The 20,164-nt window shown below is 36.5% G+C and overlaps 2 protein-coding genes across 2 annotated transcripts; both read right to left on the bottom strand.

The window, feature by feature from the left end:
* Positions 1 to 3,019: 3,019 nt before the first annotated feature.
* Positions 3,020 to 5,828, bottom strand: LOC133860111 (uncharacterized). Its single transcript, XM_062295771.1, has 2 exons — positions 5,574 to 5,828; positions 3,020 to 4,912 (listed from the first exon to the last, which is right to left on the bottom strand). Exon 2 carries the CDS (start codon positions 4,873 to 4,875, stop codon positions 4,306 to 4,308), a length of 570 nt encoding a protein of 189 aa, XP_062151755.1. The 5' UTR covers positions 4,876 to 4,912; positions 5,574 to 5,828; the 3' UTR covers positions 3,020 to 4,305.
* Positions 5,829 to 10,536: 4,708 nt separating this feature from the next.
* LOC133860107 (chalcone synthase-like) lies at positions 10,537 to 12,338 on the bottom strand. Its single transcript, XM_062295766.1, has 2 exons — positions 11,904 to 12,338; positions 10,537 to 11,784 (listed from the first exon to the last, which is right to left on the bottom strand). Exons 1-2 carry the CDS (start codon positions 12,079 to 12,081, stop codon positions 10,778 to 10,780), a joined length of 1,185 nt encoding a protein of 394 aa, XP_062151750.1. The 5' UTR covers positions 12,082 to 12,338; the 3' UTR covers positions 10,537 to 10,777.
* Positions 12,339 to 20,164: the final 7,826 nt, after the last annotated feature.

The raw sequence follows: 20,164 nt of genomic DNA, 5'->3' as shown, positions 1-20,164 counted from the left end.
TAATTTTGGGAACGGCTGGGATACAGCCGTTCCAAAGAGCCAACCGTTTTTGTTTTTTTTTTATTATTTGTTTTTAACACCGTGACGTCCGTTAAACAAAAACTTTTTGTCCTTTTCTTTTTCTTTTTCTCTCTCTTTCATTCACAGATCCTTTCTGATTATGGAAACTTTAGTGGCCTCCAAAACAGTACTGGAAGCCATGGATCTCTCAATAAAAACATAAACTACACAGCAATGTCCAAACTAGTAGAACCCTCTTCAGTCCTCCTCATAGGATCATTTCCAAATCCTGACACGATGATCAGAAGGCCTATGGCAGAGCAAGTTTATGACAGCATCTCGAATGAAAACATTGCCTCATGGGACTACTTCCCGTCTCAGTTTCATGTCATTAACCAATTTGAGACCATCCAGCCACAATTCTTTAGTGAAGCTACCTCTTCATCCTGTTCATCATCTTCTTCTAACGTTACACAATCATCTCAAGCGTAAATTCTGCCATCTTCTTCCTTCAATTGGAATGAGTTTCTCCTCCGAGACCCTCTCCCGTTCCCGGGCTTTCAACAACACCAAGATCACCATTTCCAGGGAGTGATCATGTCATCAACCAACTCTTCAACTTTAGCACAAACAATACCCCAGCTAGACTTTGCCAGTGAAAATGACTCTGCCTTCAATCAAATTAAACAAGAGGATGGTCGATCTTGGTCTTGAGAGTGCATTTGATTTTGGAGGTCAAACAAACCAGAGGTCAGAAGCTTAATTCATCTTCCATGACCAGAATTGCAGTGTAAAATGAGACGTTTCACTGTTTCAGTACTTTTGGTTTCCCGCGTACCATAAGCAAAGAGACGTTTGTTTGGCTATTTTTGTTTGGTTTCCCGGTAGCTGAATGAAAGAGAGAGAGAGAAAGAGAGAGAGAGAGAGAGAGAGAAAGCTGGCTAACGAAGGTGAGGTCACGGAGTTAAAGCAAAAAGACAAAAAACCACAAAGTGGCTGAACGTTTCCCCAAAAAAAAAACAGGCTGGCTGTATCCATGTGTGGCACGTACCATATACATTTCTTGTTTGGCAATTTTTTTTGAACGGCTGTATCCCAGCCGTTCCCAAAATTACAGCAGATTGTGCGGTACTTTTTAGTATCGCACAGTAGCCGGATCCCTTCTTTAGATGGTGGGAATGCCTCTATATTCTTGCAAAAGTACATCAAATCTACATGCAATCGGCCAATGGTATTAATTGGCTCATGGCTCATGGTTTCTTTTCATTGAAACCCATCTTCCATTAAAATTCTAACTCCTTTTGTTTACCATTGTAAACGTACAAAACAATTGTAATCTACAAGCACAAACCCCCAGATCCTCAATTCAACTTAAAACCAAAAGTTGAACCAAAAACAACTGTCTCTTTACACACTAAAGTCATGAACAAGAGGAACCAAGAAAATGTATACAACATAGAACCATATTGGCAACTAATAAACCAAAACAAATGGCAATTTACAAACTTACAACCCCACATTCAACTCAACACCAAAAGTTGCACTAAAAAACAAGACTAACCAAGAAAATTTAGAGCCATGTTGGCAATCAAATCAAAACAAACAAATTCATCCAAAAAAAAATAAATTCAATCAGAAATCTTATCCAAACAAATTGAAACTGAAATCAAAATCAGGTAAAAGCATTTTTACAGCAAAATAAAATTTGCAATCAAATCACAAATTACAAACTCACATAACGTAACAATTTGCTCAATTAAGCATCCAAATAATGAGATTATGGCTTTGAATTGTTCTTCATGTGGATGACAAAACAAGAAACAATTATAAAGATAATCCATTCTACGTCTTTAAGGGTAAAGAAATAAAATTACAACTAATTACATAGAACAAAAAACATTCACGCTCGGATATGGAGAGGACCAATTGTTAACGAGCTCGTCTATACGGAGGACGAGGGTTAGACCCTCATCCAACTCTTGTCCTACGTGGCAGGTTTTTACTTTCTTTTTTTTGTTTTGTAAAAAAATAAAAAATACAAAACTGATGCATCATTTATCTTTTTGAATATTTTTCATTTCCCAAAATTTTTTCCCCCTCATCTTCTCTCCCGCGCTCCTCCATCTTCCCCCTCCCTCCCACCTCCGGTCGAAAGCCTGTTATGAGCCTAAAATTCTGAGAAATAAATTGTAATTGACATGATGATAAATGACAATGAAAAATAACAATTTGACACTTTAAGCGGTCAATTCCTCCTCTCACTCTAACACACGGTTAAGAGATGAGTCCTTTCAATCAAACACACGGTAAGAGATGAACCTTGGATAATTTTCTGGTTACCCTCGTTAATAATCAAAGCTAAATGTAAATACAAAGACAAGCTAAAATAAACAAAAAATAAACAACTACCCACTAAACCCATACTACAAGATAACTACCCAATAATTAAGCTATTAACTCACTAATGAAATGCGTACAATTAACTAACCTACTACTAACATAACTGACCCACTTACTAACATAGAAACATGGACCCACTAACTATTCTAGAGTTGAAGCACACTTAAACCACTAAGTCAACTGCTGTCTTGCACTCCTAGCTAGCTTCAACCACGTTCCTTCAAGAATCCCACTTCCACGCATGTCTTCCACACAAAGCCACCCCACACGTCTTCTGCCACGCCCCTAATAATAAGGCTCATAGCAAACTCCCATGCGAGATGATACATGGGGGACAGTCCCAATTACCCTTTTACTAATTTTTTAATAAAAAAATCAAAATATGTCATTTGATATGATCATCAAATGACATCTTTTGATTTTTTTTTTATTAAAAAAATCAAAAAGAGAGTGGTGGGAGATGGTTTGTTGCCCCACAAATCATTTCCTAACTCCCATTTTTCAGAAGACCTTGCCTATAAGGTCAGAAAATTAAAATTTGTAATTAAATCCCTTGGCAGTCGCAATCTGCCACATATCTCCAATATTGCATGTATGATCTTTTCTGCACACTGTAATTCTCGTAATAAAACTAGCACAAGACCCTTTAATTTCTTAAAGATGAGAGGAAACCCAGCAGATTTTGTAGACATGTCAGGCCCAAAGACATGTAATGTCCCTTGTTCAGCATCATTATTTTCACAGGAGACAACATTTTTCTGAAAGCATTCCTTTTCCCACGATTTCTTCTTGCCCATAATAAAGGATGCTATTGTACATCTTAGGTAGCCTCCAAAATCACCCCTAATAAAGGACAAATAAGCTTTTGACATATTCAAGGTGATAGGGACACACATGTAACCCAAATCAGACCAACAGGACACGTGACCCACTGCAGTAAACATGAAATAAGCAACCTTACTTCTTCTTCTCAACACGTGTTCAATCTGTACAGCTTCCCAGACCTTTTTTCCAGTGCTGTTCTCACTTACCTGCCCAAGCTGCTCTTCTCAACACGTGTTCAATCTGTACAGCTTCCCAGACCTTTTTTCCAGTGCTGTTCTCACTCACCTGCCCAAGCTGCTCTTCTCAACACGTGTTCAATCTGTACAGCTTCCCAGACCTTTTTTCCAGTGCTGTTCTCACTTACCTGCCCAAGCTGCTCTTCTCAACACGTGTTCAATCTGTACAGCTTCCCAGACCTTTTTTCCAGTGCTGTTCTCACTCACCTGCCCAAGCTGCTCTTCTCAACACGTGTTCAATCTGTACAGCTTCCCAGACCTTTTTTCCAGTGCTGTTCTCACTCACCTGCCCAAGCTGCTCCGTTGTCACGTGATGTGGTTCTCGCGTGATTCTTCTTGTATTTTTAAGAACATGGTTGAACATACACAGCTCCATTCGAAGGTAACCCGCAAGAACGGAAACTCTTCCAAACTTCTTACCAAATTGACCATCTTTTCCACCCATCTCATTTGTCTGTACAGTTGCATCAACCTTGTACTCTCTCCTAATCCACTCAACATATATGTCCAAATGCAGCTCTCCTAACCCAGAATTTATTGTTTGGTCACTCTCAGCATCCAACCCAATTCGGATAGTAGGAACTTCTCTCTGGAAACGAGTCAAAGCCTTCGAAAACTGTCCTCCTGAATCTTTGGAAACTGGTTGAAGAGCTAAAGATATCACAGGCTGCTCCACTTGGGTGTGTGGTCTGCAATGTGATAACAAAGCTATCACAAAGCTTAATAAACCATGTCGACAGAAGTTTGTAAAGCATAGCCAGGGAACATGAAGCAATCACAACGAAGAATACTGTTGTTGTTATATTGACATGGACAAAACCACTAGAACCAATACCTTCCAAACTTAGGATTTCATCTGATTGTAAAGCATAGCCAGGGAACATGAAGCAATCACAACGAAGAATACTGTTGTTGTTATATTGACATGGACAAAACCACTAGAACCAATACCTTCCAAACTTAGGATTTCATCTGAACCTCCCTTTAATAGCTTGTCCTGCTCAATAGCCGCTTTCCTAGCCCAAAGTGGTGGTCGCATAGTACAACACATATAACACTCTAAAAATCCATTCTCGGTTTTCTCTTTCACAGTCTTGAAGAAGAAAGTTGGGGTTTCAAGAAAAAGATAGAGAGAGATAGAGAAGATGAGGAAGAAGAGGAAATGTGAAGGATGTGAAATATCACTCAGAGTGAAAGCTTCATTCATTGGTCCCTTCAAACACCATTCTGTAATCTCTTCCTTCTCCTGATCGAGCACTGCAAGAATACCTTCCACCTTCGGAATGCTCTCAAGCCCTTCAAGGCACACTGCCACGATCCTTGGATCTGCACAAATAAGAAGGTCACACAGCGGCTTAACCGAACCTTGCTTCACCAGGAATTGTATCTGCCCATGAGATCCTCCAGAAGACATAGCCCATGCGGCTCCCTTCTTGATACATGTTTTGCATCTGGAATTCGAGCAGGTTTCTGCTAGAGAGATATTATATTCTCTGTGTTGTTATAAAAAAATTTCATTCATTCATAAAATAAAAGAATATGAGTTGAGTAGCAATCAGATTTTTATTTTATTTTTGGATGAATGAAAACTTTATAACAACCAACCAAAGAATTACACACTCCATCAATCAAGCTGGAACTCAAGCCGGCCATTAGGCTACAAAGGCAAAATCCATAACAAAAATCTCTCAAAACAAAGCACACAGAAAAGAAAAACTACTTCTGGCTATACAACAACAAAACTATACAGCACAAAGAAAACAGCTCCAAAAAGAACTGCATACCAGCAGCACACCTGGACCCGAAAACCCAACACACAGCAAGAAAGCCAACTCCAAAAAACAAGCATAGGCAGAAACTAAAACTCAACCAAGCTCCCAGCTGAAACCAAAACCACCAAAAACAGCAAACAAGTATCCCCAGAAAACTCCTCAATTCCAACCGCACACCTAGAACCAAAAATAACTCAAAACCAGACCTGCTTGGTAAACTTCAACCAGCCATCAAAAATCAGAACGCTTGAATTCAGCTATCCCTTAAAGAAAATCAAATCCAAAATCAAAACAAAAACCATAACACAAATCAAACCGATATGTAAACATGTATACATACCTTCTTCTTACCGGTACACGACGTAATGTCAGTGAGACTCTGAGCTGGTGCCGTGGGTGACGTTCGGCTGGTCGATTTTTGGACTGTGGGCGTGGCCTGTGCCGATGAGGGTGGTGGTGCGCGGGTGGCGTTCGATGGGTGTTGCTGGATTTCGAGCTGGTGTCGTGGGTGGGCGTTGCCGGTGTGTTCGGTGGGAAAGTTGTTGGTGGTGGGCGAAGGAGGAACGTGGGAGGGGGAGACAAAACAGCAGCGTGGGGGAGATTTTGAAAATTTTAGGGGAACTGGGGGAAGAAATGGGTGGGTGGGTGGGGGGGGGGGGGAGGGGAAGGCTTTCACGCCAGGCGACGCTCGGTCGGTGGGGGAGGGGGACGGTGGTCGGCGGGAAATGGAGGAAAATTTGGAAAACTCAAAAACTGAAATATGTTTAGAAGCCGGGAAATGATTGTTGGAGGATGGTTTAGCCAACTGACTTTTTTATTAAAAAATTAATTTTTTTAATTAAAAGCAATTCCTGGTGTGACATCATAATAAGTTACATTTGATTAAAAAGACTCCCTTTTAATGAAAGGGGGTAGAGGATGGTAAAGTCAATCACTCTTCTTTTATAAGTCTCGTTGACTCGCGTTTTCATCTTCTTTTTTTTTTTTTTTTAATTAAACAACCAAAAAAAATAAACCCAAAAGACCTGCCATGTAGAACAAGGGTCGAATGAGGGTATGACCCTCGTCCTCCGTATAGACAAGCTCATTGCTAACAAAAAAATTAATAAATTCACTTTTTTTTTTTACTAACTTTAACTTTTGAGACAATATTAATTTAATATGGTATCAAAATAATTTTTTTTTTGAGTTTGAATCATTTCTACGTCATTCATCTATCATTTTAATTTAATATTTTAAAAGTTGGGCAGCTGCACAAGAAGTTAAGCGTTAGCATATAAAAGCATTCTTAGTAGAATCACCAAATTTTACTAAGCTGTGGGCAAATTATCCGCCTACCGACTGTACTTACTAATTTTCGGTTCGATAGCCGGTTCGGCGACTGAACCAAACCGTCTTTTAAACGGTAACCGAGCCGATTAACCGAACCGACATAAAACAAAACGACGCCTATTAACCGCTTAACCGAAATAAACTTACCGACTGCATTCCAACAAAAATCGGTTAACTGACCGAATTAACCGACTTAACCACTTACCGAACCGATGCCCACCCCTACTTTTACTAACCAAAATAACTAAAAACATTTCTCTATTTTAGTTATTTATATTTTTATAGCACCCCAGCAACCAACTTCATCATTTTAGTTATTCTCTATTACCGTTCAATTTAAATATTTTTTTGCTAAAACGGAGGTTGTGTGCGATTTTTAAGAGATAAACATGTAAAAAAAAAAGGGGGAAGTGATAGAAAATTTTAATAATTTTTTTTTATTATTGTTTTGGTGACTGAACCGTCCCTCACTATTTTTGGTGAGCATTGTTCACTCATCAAATTTTTGAAACTACTAGTGACTCATTTTAAACCATTTTAACAAATTATCTCACAAAAATAGCTATTTTGACGAGTCACTAAGAATAAGCATAAGCTCAAAAATGGAAATGTATTTGCAAAAGCAAACTCCTAAACATGGGACTTAACTTGTAAATCTTTAGTATATATGGAATGAACTTTCATTAGATATATTAAATTAAGAGGAATTCTATAGTTCATTCTAGTGTCTTTTTTGAGTCCTTCTATACTAACATAATACTTTGTATTTTTTAATAAAAACAGGAAAGAGAAATCAAGCTGTAGTTTTTATTTATTAAAAACAATGTGTTATGTCAGCATAAAAAAAAAAAAACCTTAAAAAAAAACAGTAAAACTAGTTCTAGCATTTCTATTAAATTAATGGTTTTTGCTTGTCTTTTGTAATACGCTACACACACACACAAAAAAAAAAAAAAAAAAAAAACTCGCTTTCGTACAAGAGAGAAAGCCCAATTTAGAGAAAAAGCCTAAGGAAAAAGTAAAATGGGCCAAAAATGAATTTAAAAATTCACCCAGTTGGAAAAGGGAAGTTTGGGCCTAAATTTTGGACTTATACCCATCCATAATCAATCACCTAGGAAAAATCCAATTGAACTTAGACCCAAAAAGAAAAAAGAAAAAAAAAAAAGAAAAAGGAAGAAGATATTCAAGAATCGATCAAATGGGCCGTAATCTCTTGGAGTTCCAAGTACCAAAAAGTAAACAACAGTCTCGCCGGTTCCTCAACTAAAGTATAAAATTGAACCATGCATGGATATGACATCCACTTGTTACGAAATTGCCACCTGTTGTCAGTTGACACATCTTCGTATTATCGTATACTGCACACAAGGAGAAATGATTAAAACGCTCACACTATACAATAATGACACAACACCAAGGCACAATGGAGTGGAGTCCACACATGAGCTCCACTCCATTGTGCCTTGGTGTTGTGTCATTGTTGTGTAGTGTGAGTGTAAGAATCACTCCCCGCACACAAGTAATACATGTATATGTTGATTTAGGTTTTCGATTTATTCGACTATAAATAGGTCGGCTTATTCTTCAATTATTTTAACAGAAACGAAGAATGAGATGTTAAACTCACACATGATGCATCCATGTCTAACATCCCATAAAAATAGAATACATATATATATATATATATATACATATCTGCAGTCTTGGGTTTGATGTGTTTTGGTGCGGAACACAAAGATTTCGAAGGAATGGTGGGTTGAAATAGTGGAGTTTTTGAAGCAAGGGAAGAGGCGTGGAGAAGTGAGTTTCGGGGTGTTGTGGGGTGACGGCTGCGGCAGCAATCTCGCGCAGTCCAAGGCCCACAGCACCACCATCATCCACAACCCAATACTCACGGCACCTCCTTCCACAACTCAAGACCCACGATTTGCATTTGTATAAGAAATTTGAGATTTGCTTATTTGAAGGAAGATGTTCGGCAATTAAAAAAAATAAAGTTAGATATATATATATATATATATATATATATATATATCAATTAGTTTAAAGGGAATCAGACAGGGAAATCACTTCCCTCAAGCCAAGTAACCTGTTGGTACTATCTTTCCCTTGCTCGAATTGGCTCGGCGAAGTTCCTTGGCTCGCTTATGCATAAGCCTCTTCTTCCCGTTAATCACAAATCCTATTAATTAATTAGCTCGCTCCACTCGGCTCTAGTTTGACTCCATATCGTAGTAAATTACAGTTGTAATATGTCAAGCATTTTTCTTTATCAATAAAAAAAAAAAAAAAAAAAAAAAAAAAAAAAAAAATATCTGGAGCAAAAAATTATAAGCCAGGGCCCGGGGACGACAGCTTAGTTAATTTTGTGTCAACATAAAATTGAAAGCATTCTCAAAAAATGATTGATGTTTCATCAAATGAATTAAGCACATCCCAATTTTGGTGGAGCTGAAGATCAAAAGAGGAAAAAAGAAAAAGGTAATGGTACCGGCAAACATATTAAATGCCAAAAAAAGGGCTAGTTTTGAATGGAATAATATATTATATATAGGAACCTCACACAGCTGTCTTGGTCGATCCACCAGCCAAGGATAGCCATACAAGCTAGAATGAATACCTATCGTTAGCCTGCTGATATATATATATATATTTATTTTTTGATGCCATAGCATGCGAATCACACGACGGACGGCTTCAACATATATGGCCATAGCATGTGGCCCATATATGCATGGCCTTTTGATGATTTATTTGGTTGCTTCTCTTTGATGGTGATAAAAAACAAAACAAAATTCAAAAATCCTGAAAGGAACATTTTGACCGCTCGCTTCGCTGTGAATCTGTGATGGCGTGCTTTCCCACGTGACAAGGGCTCCACCTGGGTTAATTAATTACTATATATAATGTTTTTTTTTTTTTTTTTTTTGAAGGGAATTACTATATATAATGTTGGACAGTCATAAATATACAGTCAATGCACCTTAAAATACTTGGAACGAGGGATTGCAATCAGTCCATGCACATTATGGATTAATTCTAAGCAACGTATAAATGTCTATCAAATGCTTATTAAATAATTACGAGATTTTTAAAATTATTATTAAATATATAATTAAAATAATTTTAAAAATTACTCACTATTTAATAAATAGTTAATAAACATTTATAGACATGTAAAATTACTCCACGTCATCTCATGAGTCATTATGTTTGAATGAGACGGTTAATTAAATTAGGCGTGGAAGAACTCAAACTTTCCATCAAAAGACGTGAAAGTTGAAAGTATCTTTTCCCCTCGATCTTCTTGTCTACTGAAGACGACCTTTCGTTAACCCCAACATATTTTTATTAAAATATTAATCAAATCATTAAATTTATTACTTTATATATATATATATATACACACAAGGAAAGCATTCCTTGATATGCATATATAAATAAAAAAATATTAGATTTACGACACGTATCGAAATTTTGTTTTTGCTGGAGTTAAAAACCTTCGGTACACATGCCGTAAAAATATGCAACGGTGCAGATTAAATTAAATTATTTAACGGTTTAGATCTAACAAAACAAAATTCTTTTGTTTGTTTTTTCCGAAGCCTCACCGCAAACGGCTCGGTCTTCCTTTGCCGGAGACCATAATCTCCGGCTAAAATCTGGCCGGCGGGCAGGGGTTACATGCAAAACAAAAATTACGACTGTCAGACCACTTTATTTCTATCTATTCGCTTTTCCCCTCCCCGCCGGCCAGATTTTAGCTGGAGACTATGGTCTCCGGCGAAGGAAGACCGAGCCGTTTGCATTGGTAAGGCCTAGAAAAAAACAAAACTTTTCTTTTGCCAGATCTAAGCCACTTAAATAATTTTACTTCATCTGGGCCGTTGCTTATTTTTACAGCATGCACACAAGCCGGCTCCATAAATATAATACTAATTTCGGTAAAGACTAAAGAGAGAAAAAAGTAAAAGTAGAATAGAATACCCATAAAATAAAAAATTGGATTACACATTGTGCGAGTTTAATTCTCAAAGAAAAAAAGAAGCAGGTCAATTATTCGTTACAAACCTACTATAGAATGATAATTAATAAAGCACGTCGACTATCATTCTTATTTACCATTTTGGATCGCGGAGTACCAGTACCGGGCCATATATGCGAGTTTAATTCATTTTCTTTCCCTGGCTTGCCGGAACTGATGATCGATCAGTGAAGGGTCTCCAACGGGACACTGTGTAACACGACCGTCTCGACCGTCAAACCGGGGCCCAACCCAAAGAGAACGCCCCAGTCCAACCCTCCGCCAGTAGTAGCCTTTCCTTCCTCCACAGACCTCTTCCTTATTTCATCCAATATAAACAACACGCATGCAGTTGACATGTTCCCGTACTCGCTAAGAACATGACGACTTGCTTTAAGTTTCTCCTCTTCGAGACCCAGTCTGGCCTCCACTTGGTCAAGAATGGCCGGACCACCTGGATGGACAATCCAAAATAGGGAGTTCCAATCACTAATGCCGATTGGACCGAAAGATTCAACCAGGCTACTCTCGATGTTCGTCGATGCGATCTTAGGCAAGTCCTTTAACAAGTGAAAAGTCAGTCCTCTTTCAAGCATGTGTCCTTGAACAGCGCCATCGGAGTCCGGTAGGAGTGTCTGCGTCGCAGAAACAATTTGGAAAAGAGGACGTTCAACACTTGTATCGGGGTCCGCACCAACGATCAGAGCCGCCGCTCCGTCTCCAAAAAGTGACTGACCCACTAATGCGTCAAAGTGAGACTCGGATGGTCCGCGAAAGTTGCTGGCGGTGATCTCAGCGCACACGGCAAGAACGCGAGCGCCTTTGTGGTTCTCAGCGAAATCCTTGGCGACACGTAAGACGGTCCCGCCACCAAAGCAGCCGTGTTGGTACATCATGATCCGCTTGACGGAGGATTTAAGACCGAGGAGCTTCGTTAGCTGGTAGTCCGCACCGGGCATGTCTGAAGTACCCAAGGTGGTAGAGAAGATGAGGTGGGTGATCTTGGATTTGGGCTGTCCCCACTCTTTGATCGCCTTGGATGCAGCTTCTCTAGCCAGCTTCGGCAGCTCCACCACCCCTATTTCCTGACGTGCATCAAGAGATGGTTCCATGAACGTACACATGCTTGGGTTTTCCTTCAAAATATCTTCGGTCAAGTGCGTGTAACGCTTCTTTATCATTGATTTCTCACCTGTTTTACCATACATACAGAAAAAGCAATTTAGTAATAGTACGAAAGAAATGAATGCAAAGATCTAGATAAAAATGAAAAAATTTGAGTAGCTAACAGCTAGTTAAAAGTTAACGTACATATGCGTTTGAACTTCCTCTTCAAGTCAGTCATGTGCTCGCTCTTAGTGACCCGGAAGTAATAATCAGGAAAATCATCTTGGTAGATACAGTTGGATGGATTGGCGGTGCCGATGGCTAGAACAGTAGCTGGACCCTGAGCCCGCTGCGCCTTGAAAATTTCATCCACGGACGCCATGCTAGCTTGACCGGGGGCCGCTTGATTTCGCTGCAATTAAGATCCCTTAACCCGGAACTCCGACTCCCTAGCTTAATTATGAGTGTAGATCGAGTAGAAACTGTGGGTGTTGGAAACTGAAATTTGCAGAGGAGGAGGGTTTTGGGTGTGAGGATTGCAGGTTGCTGCTTCTTGTGTTTTATATGAGCAGGCCAGGTGGGTTGGTGGGTGAGGTTGGAACTTACTTCGAACTTGGAACGCCTTCTCCACGTTATAATGCAACTCGCTTCCCACTATATTGACGCCCCTTTAAACTGGCCCAAAATGTTTGACCTTTCTTCTCGACACAAGCCGGTTGGTGAGACTTATCCCAAAAATATATATATATATATATATATATATTATACGGTTGGTGGCGATATTTAGTCCAGGTCATATATATATATATATATATTATTTATTTTTAAATAGAAAGAGAGTGAAACATGAAGAAGTCGTGGATTTAAAATTACAAGAATAATGATTCAATGAATCATTACCCAAATTACAAAGATGTATTAAATGGTCGGTCAACATAAACAAAAGGTCACCTAAACGGTGGAACCAGTGAGATAAACAGGGGAGGAGTGAGAAGGAAAAAATAGAGAAAAATAAAATTACATTGTGATATATTAAATAATTACACTAGTGGCCTCTATATAAAAATAAGGAAAAAAAATCATATTTAGTCTTTAAATTTTTATTTTATTTGAATTTAGTTGTTAAGTTTCTAATTTTTAGAATATGGTAATTAGGTTTTACACAAATTTTAAATAAGCCCCTCTGTCACTTTTTTCCTCAAAATTAATAGTTTGTCATATTTCATGTGTGTCTCAATTGACAAATTAGAGTCCATATCAGCACCTAATATCAATGCTATATCATTAAGAACCAAGTCATCCTTAGGAAAAAAAAATGATCCAACTCTATAAACAAAAACAATATTTTTCGTCATCCTAATCTTCTAGATTTGTAACATTAGATGGAAAACCATTAACTTTGATGCTGACATAGACATTAACATTGTATTTGGTGCTAACATGAACCCTAAAGTGTCAAATGAAAGACATGTGACAAATAGAAAATTGCTAACTAACTTTGACGGTAAAGTAATATAGGGATCAATTTGAAACTTGAGCAAAATCTAAAGACTTTATTTTTTAGGGTTAAATACCCTATTGATACCTGAGTTTTATGCTATTTTAAATTTAGTACCTGAGTTTTTATTTCTTTCATAGGTGGTACCTGAGTTAGAGGTAAAAACTCGTTTGGTACCTCTGTTACATTTTCCGTCCAAATATTAACGGCCGCCACATGTTAACCGCTAAGGTTTAACACTTTGAGGCTGAATTTCCGTGGCCGACTCAAAATTGAGAGCTATGCTTGCCACACCATAATTCCTTGAAATATTTTGGAATTCGAGCAAAAAATGAGAAATGGATTGGGAACCGGACCTGATCGGGCACCCTGGACCCACACTCCAATCTCTCATTCTTATCCAAGTTTCAGAGAATTTAAGGGAATATAAGTTTGAGGATAGAAACTGTTCAAATTATTAATAATTCAAGCAGTAAATGTAAGAAAAATTTTGGGCTGTCTGTCTACCCATTTGAGTAAATTTTTAGCTTTAACATTCGTTGCCTAAATTAGTAACAATTCAAATAGCAAATTATTGAAGATCTCAAACCGCTAACACCACACACCCACTAAGGAAGCTGGTTATGAGCAGTGGAGCAACATAACATAGGACCTTAAGCATGATTTTAGTATTAATGTGTCGTGATAGAAGGCAAAGGCATATCCATATTAAGGGTGTCAGTGGGTAGAGAGAGGGGTAAATGAGGAATAATACTGTCTTTTTTTTGGCTGCTTGTTCTGAATTGGGGAAGGTGAGCGAGCGACTGAGATCGTAACCAGAAGGATAATGTGCCAAAAAGTGACGCCCAGTGGGTGGCCTACAACATTTCCAGTGTGCCCTACCTCTTCTTTATTTCTCTCTTTGATTTTTTTTTCTTTTTTCTTTTTCAGTAATGTTTGGAAAATACTTAGCAAAAATATGAGGTAAAGAGCAAAAAGAAAGAAGAGAAAAGGCATTGCCAATAATTAATTTTGTAATATATAAATATTGCGTGTGTTTATTAAACAAAAAACCCAAAGTAAAATATGGTATAAATATGGGGCCAAAACCCATAAAAAAAAAAAAAAAAAAAAAAATTTAGGGATTGCCATGGGGTGGCTGAAGCACCTCCATAAGCCACGGGGGTGGTTCGGCCAACCCAGACCTGCCAAGGGGATGGCTCAACCACGCTTCTTCTTTTCTTTTCTTTTTTTAAAAAATTTTTAATTAATTTTTTAAGATTTTAATTTTTTACTTTTTTGTATATAGTGTCATGTGTCAATCTCAACGGTTGATACGTGGCGGATAGTTAATATTTGGACAGAAAATGTAATAGGAGTATTAAATAAATTTTTACCCTAAACTCATGTATCGCCTATAAAACAAATGAAAAATTCAGATACCAAATTTTAAAAAATCTAAAACTCAAATACCTATAGAGTATTTAACCTTATTTTTTAAATTGAAAACTTAATAACTAAATTCAAATCAGATGAAAACTTAAAAGATAAATATGATTTTTTTTTCATAAAAATAATCAGAAGGCTATAAGCCGGTCAAGTGGCAAGAATTCAAGGAACAATCTCATAGAGTCTCTCATAAAAAAGGATATACATCCCTAAATACGTATATTATTCTCTCCCCACTCACTCTGTCTATTCAATTTTTTCTTATAATATTTACCGAATCAAATCTCAGTGGCCCCTCAATTCTTTAGGACCGACGGCTTTTGATGACTCTGTCTAGTGATATGTTATTAGTATTTTTTTATAAGTGATATTTTATAATTAGTTCAATAGTCTAAAAATGTGCTTTAACATTACGTCTCATATGTGACTTCTGGTTTTTTATTTATTATTATTATATATATATATATTGTGATAGACCTAATTGATTCTTTCAAGACTAATAATAATTTTTTTTTATTTTATAAATTAAATTGTATTTTTTTTTTACATGTTCATATAAAATAAAATAAAAAATTCGAACTAGTGATTACCGTGGTCTCCGTAAATATAAGGCTTTCATAAAGTTGGCAAAATAAAAATGGTCAGAGTATCCTAACGCGACATTGACCATTGGGCATAAATGCACGTGATACGTTTTTGTAGGTTCTTTACCATAATGTTTGTATATGAGATGAATGAGAGGGTAGGTGAGTAGCAATCTATTTGGCCGGCCAATGCCACAATAAAGGATGACATTGATATGATGGCATTAAATACGCATCATAAATGTCTGGCAACGTTGGTCAAACTTTTTTTCTTACTAAAGTTAAAAGTCCTGTTTAAAAACCACTTCCCCTCTCCTCTTTTAAGATTTTTTTTAATGACTGAAAAATAAAATTGATGAAATATAAAGTGAAAATAATTTATATAAAAATGTGAAAAAAAATTGTATTGTAATGAATTTTTTATTTAAAAAGTAATAAAAAAAAATTGAAGTGATATAAAAAGTGAAAAAAGTTAAGAATGTTTTGAAGTTGATTTTTTTTTTTGGAGAAGTGAAAGTAAAGGAAGGATGAGGAAAAGTAGTTTTCAAACGAGGCCAATATCTTCCATCACCGATCCAAAATGATTGACCTTTTTGATGAGACAATCCGTATTGAATACATGTAATATACTTTCCAAAAAACATAATATATATATCCCTAGCATACTAATAGAAAAACGCGGATACTAGTGGAGAATCAATAAATGGATCCTTGGTATAGAATTATAAAATCTTTTTGTTTGTTTGTTTTGAATATTATTCTACTTTTTGTTTCAGAAAGTCAAACATCGTAATTCGTATACCCAAACGGACTTGATCGTTAATTTTATATATATATATGTTGATTTAATCTTCAATTTTAATATATTTATTATTCAAGTTTTAGCCTCCCAATCTTAATATATTATTTATTTATGCTTTGACCCTTATTAATTACAATTCTTTGGCTCCGTCCTATATGAATCAACATAAACAGAACGAGGTAATATGAATTTTATGATTAATTTTCATAATTAAAATTCTATTGCGATAAACCTAATTGATTATTTCAAGAGATAAGACAAGTAATATTATTATTATTATTATTATAATAAAAATTGAACTTTAGTTCTGTCAATAAAAAACCATTATTTCTTCACCAAATTTTAGTCAAAACGCTAATAATGCTTATGAAAGAAGCCAGTCAGCCCTCTATTTTTGATCTTTGACTTCCACAAAAGGTTTTAACAACAACTTTATAGCCATCACGTTTGAAATTTCTCTCTCTCTCGTTTTTATTATTTTTCAAATAAGGAAATGACGGGCAAAGAAAGAAGACCAAGCTTTGGTACTTTGACGAAGAAGAAGAAGAAGAAGAAGAAGAGGAGAGGAGATGGAAATAATGGTGTATGGAGAGAGCCATCGAGTTTGAATACACAAGAGTTAACTTAATATAAAGTTTGAATTATTGTGCAAAAATAAATTAAAAGAAAATGCTGTGCTCATATTGTAAGAATATCTGCTGAGAATAGAGACAAAAGATGCATCAGTTGGTGGAAGTCTAGGGTTCAGGGAGAGTTGTTTTTTCAACCACCTATTCGTAGACTTATGTCGGCAGGATAGATTTTGAGGATTAAAGACGGTAAATTTATTAGATGGGGTTTTTCTATATTTAAATATTTCGTTAAATAATTTAAATTAAAATTATTCCTCATGCAGAGCTACATATAACATATAACATTTAATTTCAACATAATAACATATTTTGTGTCGAGCTACGTATAGTTCTTTTCATGTAGAGTTTAATTTGCACAAAACGAAATTTACTTTATTCTAAAAATTATTTTAATGAACAAATTTAGATGACATGTTGGTTTAAAGTTCAGGTAAAATTATGAGTTTAGTTACTGCTTTAGAGATGCCATTAATGTGATTTTCCATTTTTCTTGTTATTTTTCCCTAAAATCTCAATATATTGGGATTCAATTCTTTATAATTATTTTTATCATAATTGGGGTCTAATTTAAGAGCATCGGCTAACCTTTTTTTTTTTTGGTCATAATTAGGGCCTTAATTTTTTTAAAGAAAATTTAATTACACTATTATCATTTAAGGTCTTATTTAAGCGATTGCCTAATTTATCAAAGTATTCAATCGGCTATGAGAGACTCACTCACCTTTTTTATTTAATACGTGTGTTTGTAGTACTAGTTTGGGGGAATAGGGAATAAGCAACAATTGTACACCTGTTGTGCAGGAGTTTTTTCTCATAGGTAATAGGCCGTACTAGTTTGTTTTTGATAGGCATGTAGGCCAAGCATTTTCTTTTATTTGAGAAGTCATAACCACGGTACAATATTTGACGCCTTTAACTTCATTAGATAATTATAATTTAATAGCTTGCACTAGTAATTGCATGTGAATGCGCAATTAGGGCCGACAAAACAGGTACATGACACGACCCGTTTACGACCAGTGGAGAGCCACGACCCTTTTAAGCTATACCAAAATATGACTCGTTTATGTTAAGGGGTTGGGGCTCCAGATACGACATGACAATTTCACGAGTCATTCGACGCGACCCGTAAAACCCGTTTAGCTTAAAAGTTTTTTTTTGTTTTTGGTATTTAAATGAAATAATAATATTTTTAGCAATTCATCTCTAAAAATTAAAATCTTAGTAGGCCAGCACTAAATCACTTAACATGCTTAATTATCTAATCAAATAAATAATAATAATAATAAAAAACTACATAATAATTGTTCATTATTGATTCCTTGAATGATCCATAAATATGCACATTGTCTATCAAATTGAGTACAAAAGCGTGTTAATTTGACACGCCCATCTTTATCATCCGACTCCAATATCAAGAAGGAAAAAAACAAACTAGTTACAATCAAAGAGAAGACGCAATTCAAGCTCCAAGAAAAGAGCGGTTCAAGATGCAATCAATGACCACCGCAAATGTCCATGACACCAAACACAACACGTGCTCTACAGATATATCAGCTACTACGAAGTAAATGACACTAGAGTTCAAACATAAGTTTCCAACGAAGTGATTTGATAGTGTGTAATCATGGGCATACGAGAGCTTTTGCGTGGTTTTTAAAGAGTAGCTCAGTCGATCGGAGATTACGCTTCATAAAGCGAAAGTTATTAGTTCAAATCTCTTACTCTTTCTGGTGTGTTGGACATATATTAAAAAAAACAAAAAAATGAGAGCTTTTCTGTGAGATCAGAGTAATATATAGCAGGAGGAACTCAAGAGCTTCTTCCCTGCACTAAGCCCAACAACTGTAGCTGTTGCCATGATATGGCTTCTTTTGATTTATGTACAATTACCATCACACGTCTCTAATTCTCCAAAAAACAATTGAATGCTATATATTTCTTCTATTGTACTCACTTCAACAGCCCCAGTAAATTGCTTCTATTGATCTCCAAGATGTTCCCCTTATAACTTTGCTACTCTTCTGGTAAAGCCCTAAGAGCTTTTTTGTCAAATTGGCAACCTTTCTGTTAAAATCATTAAATTGGGAAACTGTAATGCAAGTCCTAAATGAAAAATATCTCACGATTTGCAGAATTTCCCAATTCTTAACAGAAACCAATATTTTCAATGCACGATTCAGATTGGTTTTTAAGAATGAAGGGCTGTTCTACCTGCAATAAATACATGGAAATTCCGTGCTATGCGTAGAATTGCCGGCCCCTATACGTATAGTAACGCAGGGACGGCGACTTAATATAATTATAATTTTAGTTTGGACTAAAGGCCTTCACATTCGTTGATTAAGTGCTGATGAGGTGATCAAACTAATTGTGAGGTCGTTTAGGCCTGTAATCAGGTGTGACTTGCAATAAAATATAACCTATCTGACATTGGAGCCAGCAATGGAGGGCGGTGGCCGTCCATAGAAACGAGCAAGCAAGCATAGAAACAAACCATGAAAGTTCACCGACATAGTCAAGCACAATCTCCCAACACAAAATAAAATAAAAAAAATTATTGATGCTCAATACACTAATTTATGACACAAGTCTCAAATAATGCTGCCACCACCACCCCCCCACTTCTTTTTAATTGCTTCGTAATTTCATTAAAATGTTGACATGAATGAATTACGAGAGAAGGGAAGAAGCAAAACTGAGTAAACAACCACATAAATCGACAAACCCTAATCTGGCCAACACAAAACCTAATGACCCACAATTCAAACTCATCATAATGACAAGTGGTTAATACAACTAGATCCGATCATCCGACCATCGGACAAACTAGATTCGCGTTCAACAACAATCCAAAAACTGAAAAAGACAAAAAAAAAAAAAAAAATGAAATAAATCAAACTAGTGGGGGCACTGGGGAGTGGGGGCACACTTTCACCATTCTAGACGTCTCATCATGCCAGCTCTTCTCTCCGAGTGTCTAAACCCCACTCACACTGTGCGCGGTCCCCTCTCCTCTTTATTTGTAAGATGGGGAGTAGGATACTCGGTGTGAGGAAATTTTGAAGTAGATGTTGCACGTGCTGCGTGGATGCACCTAACACAAGGTGTTCGACAATTTAACTCAGTGAATCCCGTAGGCCTAACTCCCAACTATTTTATAGAAGGTCAGGATAAGCTGATCCTTTATTCCAACTCACACCCCAACTCACTTCCTGATATTGTGGGTTAGGTATTCTGGTTCTTCGATTGCTGTCAGTATATGGATCTTGATCACGTGAACGCAATGCCTACAGTATTACTCCCAACAAATTCTTTCTTAGATCTGCCACTTGTACGGCAAGCAAAATCCCCTCTTGAATAGAAATGGCAAATGCCAAACTTTTAATCAAATTGTAAGAGCATTCGTATCAAGCCCTTTAAATTTTTTTTCTAAATTTTAGCTTAAAAATCATGATTTATTGTCACATTTTTATACAACTTTTCACCACCTTGTCTATGTGGCAAGGTGGTCCTCTACT

The sequence above is a fragment of the Alnus glutinosa genome, chromosome 2, assembly GCF_958979055.1.
Source record: "Alnus glutinosa chromosome 2, dhAlnGlut1.1, whole genome shotgun sequence".
Classification (NCBI taxonomy): Eukaryota; Viridiplantae; Streptophyta; class Magnoliopsida; order Fagales; family Betulaceae; genus Alnus; species Alnus glutinosa.
Note: the sequence above shows the minus strand (reverse complement) of the source record. Positions and strands in the feature narration are given on the sequence as shown.

What these genes read in the sequence shown, in the direction of transcription:
- LOC133860111 (XM_062295771.1), bottom strand. Translation starts at nt 4,875, where the DNA reads ATGTCTTCTGGAGGATCTCATGGGCAGATACAATTCCTGGTGAAGCAA.
- LOC133860107 (XM_062295766.1), bottom strand. Translation starts at nt 12,081, where the DNA reads ATGGCGTCCGTGGATGAAATTTTCAAGGCGCAGCGGGCTCAGGGTCCA. An exon ending in GAGGAAGTTCAAACGCATAT is followed by an intron (nt 11,785 to 11,903) that starts GTACGTTAACTT and finishes ATGGTAAAACAG; the next exon opens with GTGAGAAATCAATGATAAAG.